General features: G+C 46.5%; 1 protein-coding gene across 4 annotated transcripts in view; it reads left to right on the top strand.

The window, feature by feature from the left end:
• LOC146860611 (protein FAM169B-like) overlaps positions 1-15,626 on the top strand; it is a 303,909-nt gene that overhangs the window by 251,522 nt on the left and 36,761 nt on the right. For all 4 annotated transcript variants that reach the window (XM_085644507.1, XM_085644506.1, XM_085644509.1 and 1 more), the window contains one exon: positions 10,650-10,832. In XM_085644507.1, coding sequence (XP_085500633.1) covers positions 10,650-10,832 — 183 coding nt within the window. The remainder of the gene's footprint in view (positions 1-10,649; positions 10,833-15,626) is intronic.

The following is a 15,626-nucleotide window of genomic DNA, read 5'->3' as shown; positions in this document are numbered from 1 at the left end:
TAAACAAAATCGTGGTTTAGACGAGGTCGTGGTTGCGACCTCGTTGTTAGGAAAGTCGTGGTTGGGGAACTCGTTGTTCCAACATACAACCCATCTTAAATTGACATCAAATGGATAACTCAGAGATTCTCTCATAGATTATATTCCAAACCTTCATATATCATCCCAGATCATCATCCCTGTATGCTAGAGTTGTAAGGTCTTACACCGTAAATATTGCTACGTACAGTGGTGAATTAAGCTCTCTTTTGTCATCATGCTTATCCAAAATTGTTTCAAAGGGTGTGATATTCCTTGAAATCTTCCCTTTTCATTCAACAACTGGACAGACTGCCATCACATGTTGCTGAAAGAACATCTCACTACCATGGCTCTAATTCTGCCTATGCTCCTCAGTTGAATGGTATTACCTGCCCCTCTATAGCTGTCCCAATCTCTCCACTCCTGCTTTATCTACTTGTGGAGTGCAGTGAGAGTTGACCAGACCTTCCAAAGTGTTCTCAGTAATGTGCGATTAGTTATTATTTTTGCTTTGCTTCTCTTGGTTTATGGAGCTGCCGCCGTTGGGCAAACATTGGTGCTTGTTTTAATTTCCATACCATTAAAAAATCAAATCTACTAAAACTCTTAAATTAGTCCTTCTATAAAGCTTCCTGGAATCCAGAAAAAGTACACCCAACTTATCTTTAGACATTCAAGATTCGAATAGCTGGTTGATATGCCTCCCACTGTAAAGAAACTGGCATATATGCAAAGTCAAATGTCCAAAGTAAGCCTTGGGCACTAGAGGGAGAGATATTTTATGTAAAAATAATGAGAAGGAGAACAAATTCATCTGGTAGATCCTATTTGGAGACAAAATTGCAACAATTATTAACTCGTATAGTGTGGATAAGTCCTTCGAGACGTTAACTTTTATATATAACTATCAGTACACCATAGAATATAGGAGCTCACTCATTTTATCTGTGTCTTGGTTGTATTGAGCCCAAAGGCATCCAGATGGAATTAATTTGTTGCAGGCAGGAGTGCCAACAACACGTGTGATCAGAAGTGGTCGGGAAGTGTGAAGATTGTCCAAGGTAATCAATCCTAGTTTGGCACATAGAAGGTGGTCAGCTACTGAGTGGAGTTGAAGATCAAATAGGGTTACCATGAGCTACATTGGGGAGGGAAATTGACCAACTGTTCCTGTTGATCTTTCTTTCATCACTTATTTTTTACCTTTGTAGTCTAACATGTTTCGGTAAAGTACAGTGTAGGTTCTTAACTTACAAGCCCTTGACATGCGACAAGTGGTTTGTGTTCAGTGATCACATGTGCGGAACAACCACTAAAGAACTTGTGATCTTGGGAGCTTCTGGTGAGAAAGTAATGTGCTATGTTCGAGGCATGTGGGCTGCTGAATTCATATCTGTGCATAGATCGCCGCCTAGTGTTGGGTCCGGATGATTGCACATTGTTGTCCTGGAAGAGTCTTCGAAGTATCACGAGATAGGTGGCTCCTCCCCTGGACTACAGTGCGCATGGGCATCCTCTCCATCCTCAGATTGTTTTTTTCCGCCATTGGGTTCGGATGTGACTATCTTAGCTCAACTTAGGAATACTTAGTTTTAGGCGAAAAGGCCTTTAGTTTTCGTCGGTATAGTTACCGTTTGGTGTCGACTACTAGCTTTAGTGCTCCGCACCCTCTTCCAACTTTCAGACCAGTTTGGTCCGAACTTCGAAGTTCGATCGACGATGGAATCGAGGACTCCATTCAAGAGGTGTCCGTTATGCCACGCGAAGTACCCTCATATCGACGTCCACCCCGTCTGTAATAAATGTCTCTCGCCGGATCACGACGAATCGAAATGCATGGCCTGTGCACGGTTCCGATCTAAGAAGACTCTGCGGAATCGACGGGCAGCGAGGCTGGAGGCGCAGCAAGCAGCGCCTGCTCCCACCAACATATTCAGCACCAAGGACGAGGACGCCAAGAGCGAGGAAGAAGTAGTCTCTAGCCCCGCTTCAGAACACGATTCCCGATCGGACGACGACGACGAAGTGATCTTTCGACGTGAAGAAACCGTCGATGAGGTAGGAGACTTCGATGAGGCCTACGGGGCCGAAGAAGACAGCTCTCCTTAAGAGCTAGGCCAATCCGTCGAAACGGAGGCCGAAACTGTATGTCGTCATCAGGCTCCGGTCGAGGGATCGCCTTCGGGCCTTACCCAAGATCAAACACATGGTTCCTCGGCCCCACCTTCCGGCCCGGCCTCGAACACTCTGCAAGAGCCACTATTACCGAAGACGACCGGGTTGTTAAACCCAAAACCATCCATCGCTCCAGTCCCTTCAAAAAAGAAAGTGAAACTGGTGGTGGTCGGATCGAAGGCGTCGAAACCATCCACTGCTCCGACGCCAAAAAGAGTCGTCGGCTCCGACCGCGTACAAAGAGACTTCGGCGCTGAGCTCACCGCAGCGGATACGGTTGACACCCAGAAAAAGCACGCCCTCTGGCACCGCAAGGCACCGAGACCTTCGGCGCCGACATCGAAGGCCGTAACCTCCACAGTCAAGATGGCCGCCCTGGCTACGTCAACGCCTAGCGCACCGGCGCCGACTAAGTCCTCGACTACGTCGACTGTCGATACATCCCTTCAGACCAGTGACCCCCTTCCTACAAAGAAGTCGGGGCTGGCCTCGACGTGTACTACTAAGGGGCCCATCAAACCACCATCTGCGTTCACTGTGCAGCAGGTCTCCGCATCTTTACAACGCATCCGTGACCGGGCAACCCTCCACTCTATCTCGGGGTCCCGACACACCCAGACCCTGTAAAGTGCACTTGGAGCCCACCAACATTACGTTTGGGCTGCCACCGGCATCGGCACCGAAACTATTTCAAATTCGGACACGTGTCCTCCACACACAGTCCACCGCCTTTGGCCTTACAGAACAAGAGTCTTCGGGGCCACAATTTATCGACGCCGACACTGGCAGGTTAATGCTCCACAAGCGCAAAATAACGCCAGTTAGAGAAGAGGAGCCCTACAAAATCCCTCTTAAACGCAAACTGCCAGCGGAGCAGCAACCAGTGCTCCAAGAACACTTCCAACACTTCCATCCAGATCCGCAGTCCTTTTCTCCTACCCCCTCCGAATCGGACGCAATACAGGACTATGGCGGGGAAGATTCCATCTACCCTGGGGACATAGATCCTGATGAGCACCTACAAGACCCGGATCAGGCATGGGATGACCCCACAGACCAAAGTGTCGCGCCACATACTCAAGATGCGCAACTCTATAACATAAAAACGTCTCCTACCGAGGACACAGCTGCATTTAATGCCCTCATCGAACGGGCTGCTGCTCATCATGGAGTGGAACTCCATTCTGATGCCATTGAGGAAGACTTCCTGCTTGACACTTTCGCATCTTCAGAAAGAACTGTCAAAACCCTGCCCATGTTAAAAGGGGTTCTCAAACCTGCTAAAGACATTTTCAAGGACACCACAAGAGCCCGGGTGTTAAATCCCAGGATTGAAAAAAAATACAATCCTGCACCCGGTGACCCTAAATACATTAGGGGTCAATTGCCATTAGACTCCATGGTGGTTGCCAATGCTCGCAAGAGAGCCCACTCACAAACCACTGGTGATGCTCCTCCCCCAGACAAGGAGTCAAAAGTACTAGAAACATCGGGCAAACGCATTGCAGCGCAAGCAGCGAACATCCTGCGCATTGCCAATACACAGGCACTCCTGGCACGTTATGACAGGTCACATTACGACACGCTGGAGTCACTGCTCCAACATCTACCAGATGAGTATAAAGAGTCAGCGGAGCTATTCATTAGAGAAGGACAACTCCTCACTAATGCATCCATAAAATGCGCACTTGACGCAGCTGACACAGCGGCTAGGGCAATAAACACAAGCGTCATGCTACGACGCCATGCCTGGTTACAAATCTCAGGCTTCAAACCCGAGATCCAAAACAATATTCTGAACCTACCAGTTAACACAGAATTCTTATTTGGCCCAGACGTTGACACTACCCTAGAAAAAATAAAGAAAGACACTGACACTGCGAAATCAATGGGGGCTCTGCAAACGCAGCAATTTCGTAGTGGCTCCTTTCGTCGCACTGGAAATAGAGGAACAACAAGGGGTCAGGGGTCACAACAGCAGTATGCTAAAAGTGGCGCACAAAGCACCTATGACAAAAACAACAGGGGTGGATATCGTGGATCCAGCACCAAAGGCAGGGGACGTGGCTATGGCAACACCAGGTCCTCTCCAAAAAACAAACAGTGACGCCTTCTCCTTACCCCCCGACCACATAACACCTGTCGGGGGACGACTCCAGCTGTTCCTGTCCGCGTGGAAGAACATCACCACGGACAGGTGGGTCAGGGACATCATCCAGCACGGGTACTGTCTAGAACTAACTTCCACTCCACCCAACATACCACCAAAGCACCGTCCTATGTCAGCCGAACACTTAGATTTACTCCAGCAGGAAGTGCTTGCTATGCTCGCAAAAGGGGCAATAGAAGTAGTGCCCATCGACCAGCAGGGCACAGGGGTGTGTACTCTGTACTTCTTAATCCCAAAAAAGGACTGCTCGCTCAGACCTATTCTAGACCTGCGACCCCTAAACCTATATATTCTGTCAGAGCATTTCCATATGCTCACCCTCCAGCAGGTTCTCCCACTACTCAGTCAGGGGGATTTCCTAGCCACGCTGGACCTGAAGGATGCATACTTCCACATACCCATACACCCTTCACACAGGAAATACCTCAGATTCACTATTCAAGGGAATCACTATCAGTTCTCCCCTTCGGAGTAACAACAGCACCCAGGGTCTTTACCAAGTGCCTGGCAACAGTGGCCGCGCATCTGCGAAGACAAAACATTCACGTCTTCCCTTATCTGGACGACTGGCTAGTTCAGGCCAAGTCAGCACAACAATGTGCCACCCACATGTCCCACACCATTCACCTTCTTCACAGTCTGGGATTCTCACTAAATTACCCAAAATCAAGTCTCCAACCTGCGCACGTACAACAGTACTTAGGCGCAACGATCAACACTCTGGCTGCCACAGCTCAGCCAACTTTAGTGAGAATCAACAGCATGCAACAGCTGATCTCCAAATTCCAACCTCAGCACTCCCTTCCTGCGCGAGTATTCATGCAGTTGATAGGCATGATGGCCTGCTGCATTTTCATAGTCCCACACGCGAGACTACATATGCGCCCGCTTCAGGAGTGCTTAGCACGTCAATGGAATCAGGCTCACGGGCAACTAAAAGACCTAGTGTTGGTGAGCGGTCGGGCATACAACTCTCTGCATTGGTGGAGTCCACAAAACCTTTGCAAGGGCCGACCGTTCCAAGAGCCTGTTCCACAAATCATACTAACAGCGGACGCGTCTCTCCAGGGATGGGGAGCTCATGTACTCAATTACACAGTGCAGGGACTATGGACACCACAACAAAAGAAGATGCACATCAACCTTCTGGAACTGATGGCAATCTTCCTAGCCATGAAGGCATTCAAAGTACACTTGTGCACCAAAGTCGTGTTGATCCGGACGGACAACATGACTGCCATGTACTACATACAGAAGCAGGGAGGAACACACTCTCCACAGTTGTCTCATCTGGCTCAGAGCATGTGGAAGTGGGCCATTCACAGGAACATATTCCTCATGGCAGAACACCTCCCGGGCAAGGACAACCAGATGGCGGATCTGCTCAGCAGACACAGCCACCAGATGCACGAGTGGGAGCTACACCCATCAGTTCTCCAACCGTACTTCCAGCAGTGGGGTCATCCAGAGATAGACCTATTCGCCACAAAAGAAAACGCAAAATGCCAAAGCTTTGCCGCCAGGTTCCCACACCCACAGTCGCAGGGCAATGCGATATGGATGAACTGGTCCGGCAGATTTGCGTACGCTTTTCCCCCAGCACCATTAATACCGCTGGTGGCGCGCAAACTAAGGCAACACTCACTGACCCTTATCCTAGTTGCTCCAACGTGGGCACGCCAGCCATGGTACACCACCTTTCTGGAACTTTCCGTGGTGCCTCATCAACGACTGCGGATAAAACCAGCCCTTTTAACGCAGAACCATGGCGAAAATCAACACCCAGATCCCCAGCAACTGAACCTGGCGATCTGGCTCCTGAGGTCTTAGAATTTGGCTACCTAAACGTACCACCTGACTGTATGACTATCATCAAAGAAGCCAGGAGACCCACTACTAGAGCCTGCTATGCGGCCAAATGGAAAAGGTTTGTCATTTACTGCAACAACAATAACATTAACCCACTGGACGCATCTATTCAAAACATCATATGCTACCTCCTACACCTATACCGCTGTAATCTGGCATACAACTCAATACGCATCCATTTGACCGCGATAGCAGCCTACCTCCAAAACAGGCAGCACCTCTCCTTATTCAAGGTACCTGCCATCAAAGCTTTCTTGGAGGGACTCAAACGAGTAATTCCCCCAAGACACCCACCAGCACCAGTGTGGAACCTCAACTTGGTCCTCACCAGACTGATGGGTCCGCCCTTTGAACCTCTCCATTCATGTGAGATTCAATTCCACACCTGGAAAGTGGCTTTCCTGGTGGCCATCACTTCCTTAAGGAGAGTTAGTGAACTCCAGGAACTAACCATTTAGGAGCCATTCATTCAGGTCCACGCAAACAGGGTTGTCCTACGCACCAACCCCAAGTTCATGCCCAAAGTCATATCACAGTTCCACATTAATCAAACTATCGAACTGACCGTTTTCTTCCAAAATCCGCAAAATGTCGTGGAAAGAATGCTCCATACACTAGATGTAAAGCGGGCTCTCATGTACTATATTGACAGGACAAAGGATTTTAGAAAAACTAAACAACTCTTCGTTGCCTTCTCTCCACAACACAAAGGCAACGCCATTTCCAAAGCAGGAATAGCCAGATGGATCGTTAAATGCATTCAGATTTGCTATCACAAAGCTAAACGCACATTAACGGTTCCCCCACGAGCCCACTCAACACGAAAGTTAGGGGCATCCATGGCTTTCCTAGGAAACATCCCTTTACACGAAATTTGTAGAGCAGCCACATGGTCCACTATACATACATTTACCAAACACTACTGCGTAGATGTACACTCAAGACAGCAAGCAGCTGTAGGACAGGCTGTTCTCCAAACTCTTTTCCAGACTGCTGCAGCTGGCACGGGTAGCCGCCGCTAGGGGAGGTACTGCTATATATTCTATGCACAGATATGAATTCAGCAGCCCACATGCCTCGAACTGATTATGCTACTTACCAGTATGCATCTGTTCTTGGCATGTAGGGCTGCTGACATTCATATCGCCCACCCTCCTCCCCGGCGCCTGTCGCGGCTGTAGCACTCAGTATTTTCTGTATAGCATGGTCATCACTTACTATATCTACTCCATCACTGCCACAATGGCGAAAAACAATCTAAGGATGGAGAGGATGCCCATGCGCACTGTAGTCCAGGGGAGGAGCCACCTATCTCGTGATACTTCGAAGACTCTTCCAGGACAACAATGTGCAATCATCCGGACCCAACACTAGGCGGCGATCTATGCACATATATGAATGTCAGCAGCCCTACATGCCAAGAACAGATGCATACTGGTAAGTAGCATAATCAATTTGACTCTTGCCAGATCTCATGGCCTTATGTGCCTCTCTCTACTTAACTAAAATTCTTAAAATTAGAGTCTGACACCAGACACGGACCATGCTATGGTGGCCGAAAAAACGGTATTTAAGGGACGAGGATGCCCCAAAACGTGGGACCACAAATGGGGAAGATGGAATAAGTATAGGGGAGATCTTTGCATTTCTCCCACGGTGGGACTGAGGAGGGAGAGGCGAATATTGATGAACGCGCTGGATGGGACGGTGGGGTCCCCTTCATAGGGCAGTCAACACTAGTGCGATTCAGTACTTGTACCGAGAAATGGCTTTTGAGTATTTGAGGACCAGGTAGAGATGTACTCACTGTAAGAACTATCATGGTGTCCGGTGATCGAAATTTTGTGTATCCATGACCCTGCATAGGTTGCAAAGCAATGTATTGATTTTGTCTTGCCTTGCCACTGATTTTTGTACAATGCCTTAACCGATGCTCTTTGTTATTAATAAAAATTGTTTAAAAAAAAATTTGAGTCTGAGGTTTGCAAGACCCATGTGATCTCCAAGCTGCATTAAACAAGGTAATTCCAAGATAACTGTTTGGCTGAAAAGCTGCAACAGCCAAAATAGCTGTGAAAGTCTCCTGAGATCCACGGCATATTGCCATATAAAGATGATGAACAAGTATCATGCTTTTGAGGAAAGTGGTCCTTTCAGCTCCAAGCAACAGCTGGAGCACCAAGCACGCTTCTCACTTTTCAAAAGAACTACAGATAATAGCATTTCATGATAATAGGAGGAAACATGGGAAACTAAAAGCACCTAAAATTATCTGCAGCTCCTTCAGACAGGATGAAATATGAGAAACTTTGCATCACTGCTTATTGTAGAACCTTCAGCCATATTTGAAACTGTAACAGATAAAGGCAACCTTGTTTAAGGAATGTTACTGTAAATAAACTTCAGGCATTAAAATGTCAACGTTCTGGAGAATATATTAAATGTACTTAGCTGCCTTAGAAGTAGCCAGAAAAAGAGTCCTTAATAGGATTTTTTAAGGATTTTGATAATTGTACAACATGTGTCCTATGACCGGTTCTCCAGTTTGGTCCTGGTTGTAAGCACTCCAGAGGGTATCACAGGTAGTGTACTCGGGTGGAGGAAGCCGTGAAACTAGCTCTGAGAGGCAAAGGGTGTGCAACCTGAGCCTGCCAAGAGTGAGTTGTCTTCATGTGGCCATGGTTGTGTGACTGAAGGTGTGTGGCTGTGTATGCTGTATACAGATGTGTTCCAGAAAGAGGGGAGAGACTGTGAGGAGTTGCTAAATAAGGCAGATCTGCATTGCATGTTTAGGCCATGCACCTACCCTCTTATGGTTCCACCTGGAAGACCTCTGCCAGGGATTTCCCTGTGCTCCTCCCCAGGAGATGGGATAGAAATCTCAGCCAGCCAATGGCTGGGTGACTAGCCCGTAATTTTCCAAGCCAATAGAAAGCAGCTCCCCTTGTATTTTCTTTAATCAAAAACCATTTCTGCAGATTAGGGCAGACCAAAAGATGAAGAGAGGGCCGTCGCCAGGCAAAAGCGCTGTGGCGCTATGCCCTAGGCCCACATATTTTGAGCCCCTGCTTTCCTTTTACAAGATATTTTTCAATAATCATACAGAAGGCCTGTTCCCTCTTAATGTAGCTAATGTGGCAACTCACCTACTCAGTGTTAAACACAGTCATTTCAATTTCCCTAGAGTAGCACCTCTTCCTAATTACAAGCTGCTTTGTGGATCAAAAACATAAACAAGCATTGGCACAGCCAATAGGTCTCGCCTTTGGGACCTTATAAGTGTTTAGCCATGCAACAGTTGCATAACTAAATGCTTATAAGGTCCCAAAAGTGAGACCTATTGGCTATGCCAAGCGGCCACGAAAGTGATCGCGATCAAACATCAAAGTGAAAATAATCGCAGTCAAGCGCGGTGCGCGTGCCCGCGCACATTCACTGTAGCTCTAGGCTGGCCTGGTAGCACTTTTTGGAGCCCTCTCAAAAAGTCTTGCCAGACCAGCGCATGCGCTGGGTCAGGTGAGACCTAAAAAGACCCTGCAAAAGATTTGGCCCACCCCCACAAAGGTTAATGACATGCCTGGTTGGCGAGGTGCTATTTGGTCAAACACATAAGAGGTGATGGAATCGATGCTTACAAAGAGGGTTTACATCCTGGATTCACCCGGCTCCCAGTGTGACATTAAGCGGGTGGTGTGTGATGTGTCATCTCTATAGGGCCATTAGCCCCAGTGGCTGAGATAGGACACAAGCGTTGCCCCACTTCTATGCTGTTGAGTGTCTGTTCGCAGTAGATCTTGTACACAGCCTGACCCTGCACTGCAGCCCCATCACAATGAATGGATCATGGCATGCCTAATTACTTTGGTGGACTATTGAGGGACATGCACATACCCTAGTCTCGTCAGGAGATCACAGAAGCAGGCACACTCATATGTGGTACACCATCGGTGCGCCACCCATCATCCTGTTTGCTCCTGCGCTTACTCAAGTCTGTAATATTGCATGGGAGCAGAGGCAAGACTTTGCCTCATTTGCATAGGGCCACATCCGATGTAAATGAGGGATCACCTTCTTGCGATTGCACAGGTGCAAAATGTTACAGACGTTTCTGCAACCCCTAATGTAATACCAAAGTGCCGCAGGGGCTTAAGAAACAGGTGCAATCAGCCATTGTTCACCTTAGGGCACTTTCTGTATTATGAACTCAGAATTCAGGATATAAGCCTCCTCTTGTTCAAGCACAGGACTCAGGAAATCTCCACACATGAGTGTGTCAGTTACACCTGAACATAGGGCTATTTCCTCATTTCTTGTTCACATACACACTATGTTATGTTACACTGAGGGCCAGTAATAGGAGAGTATATCATATGAGCCACCTCCCTTGCTGCCAGTCTTCCCTGTTTCATTGCAGGTTGCCTGTGCGATGGCAGTACCAGCCAGTGCTACCTTTTGCCAGTCCTGGACACTGCGTTCGTCAGGCGGAGTCATCGGAGACGGGGCCTTATGACGACCATGCTGGAGGACTTCTGTCGGCGTTATGCAACCTACGACACCCTGGGTATCAGTTGCCCACTTTCTACAGCCATGTATCGAGGTAAGACAGTAAATACGTGTTCAAGATGCACACAAACAGGTGGATATTAAAAAGCACACAGCTGCCAAATACATGGTTCATAAGGCTGTGTTAAGCACTCATTCCCACCCGCCTAATAGTGTTCCAAAGTGATCTATGTTATTTTGCAATTATTGTTTGATACTATTGCATCCATCATCAAGTGTTCTGAGAGCACATGTCAAAGAGCAGGTACATCACCCTCAAAAACTGGGCAACCTGGATGCAGTGCCCGTCATTGTGAGTGAAGCAGACAGCACCTCCCGGTTCTCTAATCAGCTGATTTACTTTCAAAATATTTTCATCTGATACCAATAATTAATCTGTTTACGAAACTTCGATTTCGAGGACGGTCTAGATTCGACTTTTGGCTATACCTTCCAGTTTTTCTCTTTTTTAATACTAATTTTGAATATGACGTTTTTATGGTCTGGTTGTCAGCGCAGCTGTCGCCAGACAATTATGTAAGCATCACTAGGGAGCGGCTTTGGCACATGGGAGCCAGGAATACATGTTTTGATTAGACAGAAAGTGTGTGCTCCCCCCACCCCCCCCAAAAAATGCTTGCCCTCCACACAGCTAAGATTTGTTTGCTTATTTATCCAGCTGCCAGAGCTTGAACTTTCAGGGGCCCCCGCATGACGTAATACTGTAATAGTGTTGTAGATAACTAGATCATTTCTGGTGTTTTTCTCTGGCAGCAGAACAGATGGGAGGTGGGCAGCCGTTAACTTACATGGATGTTTAGCTCTGGCTTGATAGTGCAACTGCCACCTGACCTTTTAACCTCCACCAATAATATTCTACAATTCTTTGCTTCCACACAAATATTTATGCATTCCCATTCTGTTTACTTGTGATGCTTCACATTATCATACAACATTCTTTGAAGGGTGACCTATTGGTATTGCCAATGCTTGTTATCACTTTATTGTTCTCCAGTTTTCTCTATGCGGGGAGTCTGTAGAGGCCCCTCAGTGAGTCAAGGATTTTATTATAGGGATGATCCCTAGTGCATAATGGGTCAAATGTCACTTCAAGTATTTTGTTCTATACTCTACTGAAAATTCCTCCTACAAAATATGTTCCAAACCTGACAACAATCCTAAAAAAAACAAGCATTGTCATAGCCAATAGGTCTCGCCTTTGGGACCTTATAAGTGTTTAGCCATGCAACAGTTGATGTTGTTGCACCAAGGATATTGTGCTGGATAACTAAACACTTATAAGGTCCCAAAGACGAGACCTATTGGCTATGCCAATGCTTGTTGGCTGTTGCAGTCTACAAAACAAAGGCACAATGAAGCATGACCTTCTCGGCACCTGTCTGTCATCAGCCTTCCTGAATTAGTAATCTGGAGAAAAAACAAATCTGCAGGCCTTGCCTAGTACCTTCCTCCCCTTGAACAACAGAAACTGCAGCTCGCAGATCAAGGTTCTCATTGTGTTTCTATATGTAGCCCGGTCTCAATCTTCCTCACTTCACTGTCTGGCTCTCCCCATCCAGCCACAGGAATACTGGCAAAACATTTCCATTGTCTGGGACAGCTGTCCTCATCCTCCATCATTACAAGGGGCATCCAAAATGTATCCCACTCATCCCGGGACTGAGGTTCATACAACACGCAGAGTCCTACTGCCATACTTGTGCTACTCCCTTACCGCACATATTTGTCCTTGACATGCTCTTGGAATGTAAGTGTAAGTTTATGGGAGGTTCACATAACAGCAGAACTTTACTTGTCACAGAGAAAAAGTTTTGGCCACTCTACTGATTCACTAAACACTGTATGCTGCTACCGCCGCTCTATGTGATGCACCCAGACAATCAACAGCAGTCAACTGCCCACTATGAGGGCACGTTTAGTGCATCCCTCTAGGTCATAGAACAGGTTCTGGACCTCGTATCACCAGGGACAGACCTAGACCTGGCTCACATTCTAAATCAACATCATGCTAGGCCAAAATATAAGTCAGGATACCAGTTTCACATGCAGTCTGGCACCTAGTGCAGGTGTGAACATCTGCTTACCGTGCATGAGACATTCCTTTCCCAAAAATTGTACGCTCCAGATAAAAAAATATACATATTTACAGAGAGGCAACAAAAAATAGTTGTTAGCCAGTACCTCCCTGAGCTATGCTATACTGGGATAGATAGAAGCTATAATGTAAAACACAACTTTCTGCAGTTTCTCCACCTGTGTGGCAAGGAGCGAGTGCTGACAGACCGTCTTCACATTTGCAGAAGATATATTAAATGCATTTATTTTATTTTCACCCTCTGCAAGAGTTTTTTTTAAATTATTATAAGTGTGTCCAGTACACATTGTCCTACCATCCTGAACTGTGGCAGAGCAGATACTAACATTTTCATCTTGCTGTTCATTTGATAATAATGATGTTTGGACGGTGCCTGGCTGTCCCCTGACTCTCATATTAACAGGAGATGAGAATTATTTTTTAAATTGCTAAAAACATTTGTATTCAGCCTAGAGTCTTTATATTTTTAGTAGTGAGTTTTTCTAAGTGGTAGGTGTTTCTTTTCTGTCACTTCACAGTGTTGGACAGAGGTGTGATGGAATGGAGCATTGTGGCGCGGAATTAGACCCCACTGAGTCTCTGAATGCATTCAGTCGTAAGCCCTGTTCTCTGTTGAGCTCAGTTAAATTCTTGTTTGAAAAAAAGATTTGTGGATATCATGTAGTTGAGTTTGCATTCCAAATTCGGGCCATTGTATAGTTGGTATCCTCTCCTACGATTACCCAAATCGCGCCCTGTGGCTACCATTTTATTATTTATAGAGCTTTACAAAAACCCCAAACAACCTATAGTAACACAAATGTGTTTTTCGCTCCTGCTCTAGACCCTTCTTGTATCAAGAGTGTTTTCCACCTCGGTAAATCATTACTCCCTGCGTAGGGCTATGCCATTTCCGTATCTCAGATAATACAAGGTCCAGTGGCATGTAGAAGTGCAAAATGTATTTCCAGACAGTGCTTATCTCGCACGCCCTCGTTCCCACCTTATCAAATGCCCGTAGAAACTGCCTGCACACCTTCTAATAACCAGGCTACAGTTTATAAAATTACCCTGCAATAAAAGTAAGCCAGTGTGTTGACATAATAAACAATATAATCAAATTGGGTACACCAGCGGGGTGTGATTATACGGCTCCAGTAGGTTATGCTACTTACACAGTGTGCATAAAAGAAAGATAGTTGATGCTGATCCGGTTAGGGCGTCTCACTTAGAAGACTTGGCCTGAAGCGCTGCTCCAAAATAGAAAGTATTAAGCAAATGATAAAAGCAGCAACACTGAATCTGATCAAACATTACTGCCGGGTCAGGACAAATTGCTCATTTAAAGTCAGAAGCAGCACTTCTAAAGCATAGCTTCTGATAAAAGTAAATCAGGCTTGCATCTTCCACTGCAAGGGCTCCCTGCCTGGCCCACATCGTAGTCCAGATCAGCCATTCGGGGCTGGTATTAAAAATGGGTTTGTTTCAGTGGTCTGTGACTTAGACCAAAATCTTGTCTGCCTACCACAATATTTGACCTGCGGCGTGCCTGGATACCAACAAGAAGTGGGTGTTAGCTTGCAGGAAAAGGACAATGCAGGACCTAAGGAAGAAAGTTGGGGAAAATTAGGTCCTTCCTGAGAATTGCGTGTCTGCAAACATGAGAAGAGGACCATCCAGTTGCAAGAAGATGCCACGGTAAAGCACAAAATGAGGAAAAAGTCCCTCTTACAGGAACTGAGAGAAAGAGAGCCCCTCACGTGAGGATTAAATATTGAGCCACAGCAAAGAAAGGAGGGTAAGCAATAGAGTGAAAGTACTGGGGTTGCAATGCGAGGTGTGGGCAGCAAAGATGAGGAGGAGCAGCAACCAAAGAGTTATTGTGACCTGAATGAGTGCACCAAGCATTCTCTCTTTATTGACACGGAGCTACTATCCATGTCTTGAGTTGTTTACATTAAGAAGGAGATGGCAGCTCACTGGTATTTCCTCTGGATTGATAGTACTGAAAAGACCTTTTTTCTGATTTAGGAGGAGTGAAGCCTAATGGTCTCCCTCAAGTAAAGTTCTGTTTGATGTAACACCCAGACCATTGCAATGACATCCCGTGTGCATGTTAAACACGTGTATGTGTGGTGTGGATGGTAGTAAGACACTGTCTTCTGGTGAGAGTCTGATAGCTGTAATCAGTGGGATCCATTTTGGATAGCCATTGGTTTAACATGGCACCAAATGAAGCTTCCCCAGAAGTTGGATGTGTATTTCCTGTATTCCTGGTGATGAAGGGCGGCTAAAGACCGGTCTACCCTTATGATTTCCATGTAAACGTTCTTTGCAAGTTCTTGCTGATTAGCCCTTCCTGAGCACTGTCATGTGGTGGATGTTAGTAGAGAGGGTGTGAGTCAGCAAGTCATGTTAAGCATGAGGAAGTTTCTGGACAGGGCCTGCCATTTTGTCTTTCCTTGTCGCTACTTCAGAAAGGGTGATATTTCGGGATCCACCTGCTTTGAGACAGAATCATCGCTACATGCTATGAGAGCCATCATCTTGTGCACATGCTGGGCCTAGAATGGAGCCAGAAAATAGCATTTGAAAGGGAACCAGCTCACACTGGCACTAGGACATTAGACTGAGGATCAGCATCCACTATCTGTAAAATGAGTATAAAAATGGGATCAAACTGTTCCCCTTGGTTCCACTACTAAGTTCTTATTTGCCAAGGGAATGAATCCTCAACAGAGTACTCAAAGGCAT

This window comes from Triturus cristatus, chromosome 3_1 (genome assembly GCF_964204655.1).
Source record: "Triturus cristatus chromosome 3_1, aTriCri1.1, whole genome shotgun sequence".
NCBI lineage: Eukaryota > Metazoa > Chordata > Amphibia > Caudata > Salamandridae > Triturus > Triturus cristatus.
Note: the sequence above shows the minus strand (reverse complement) of the source record. Positions and strands in the feature narration are given on the sequence as shown.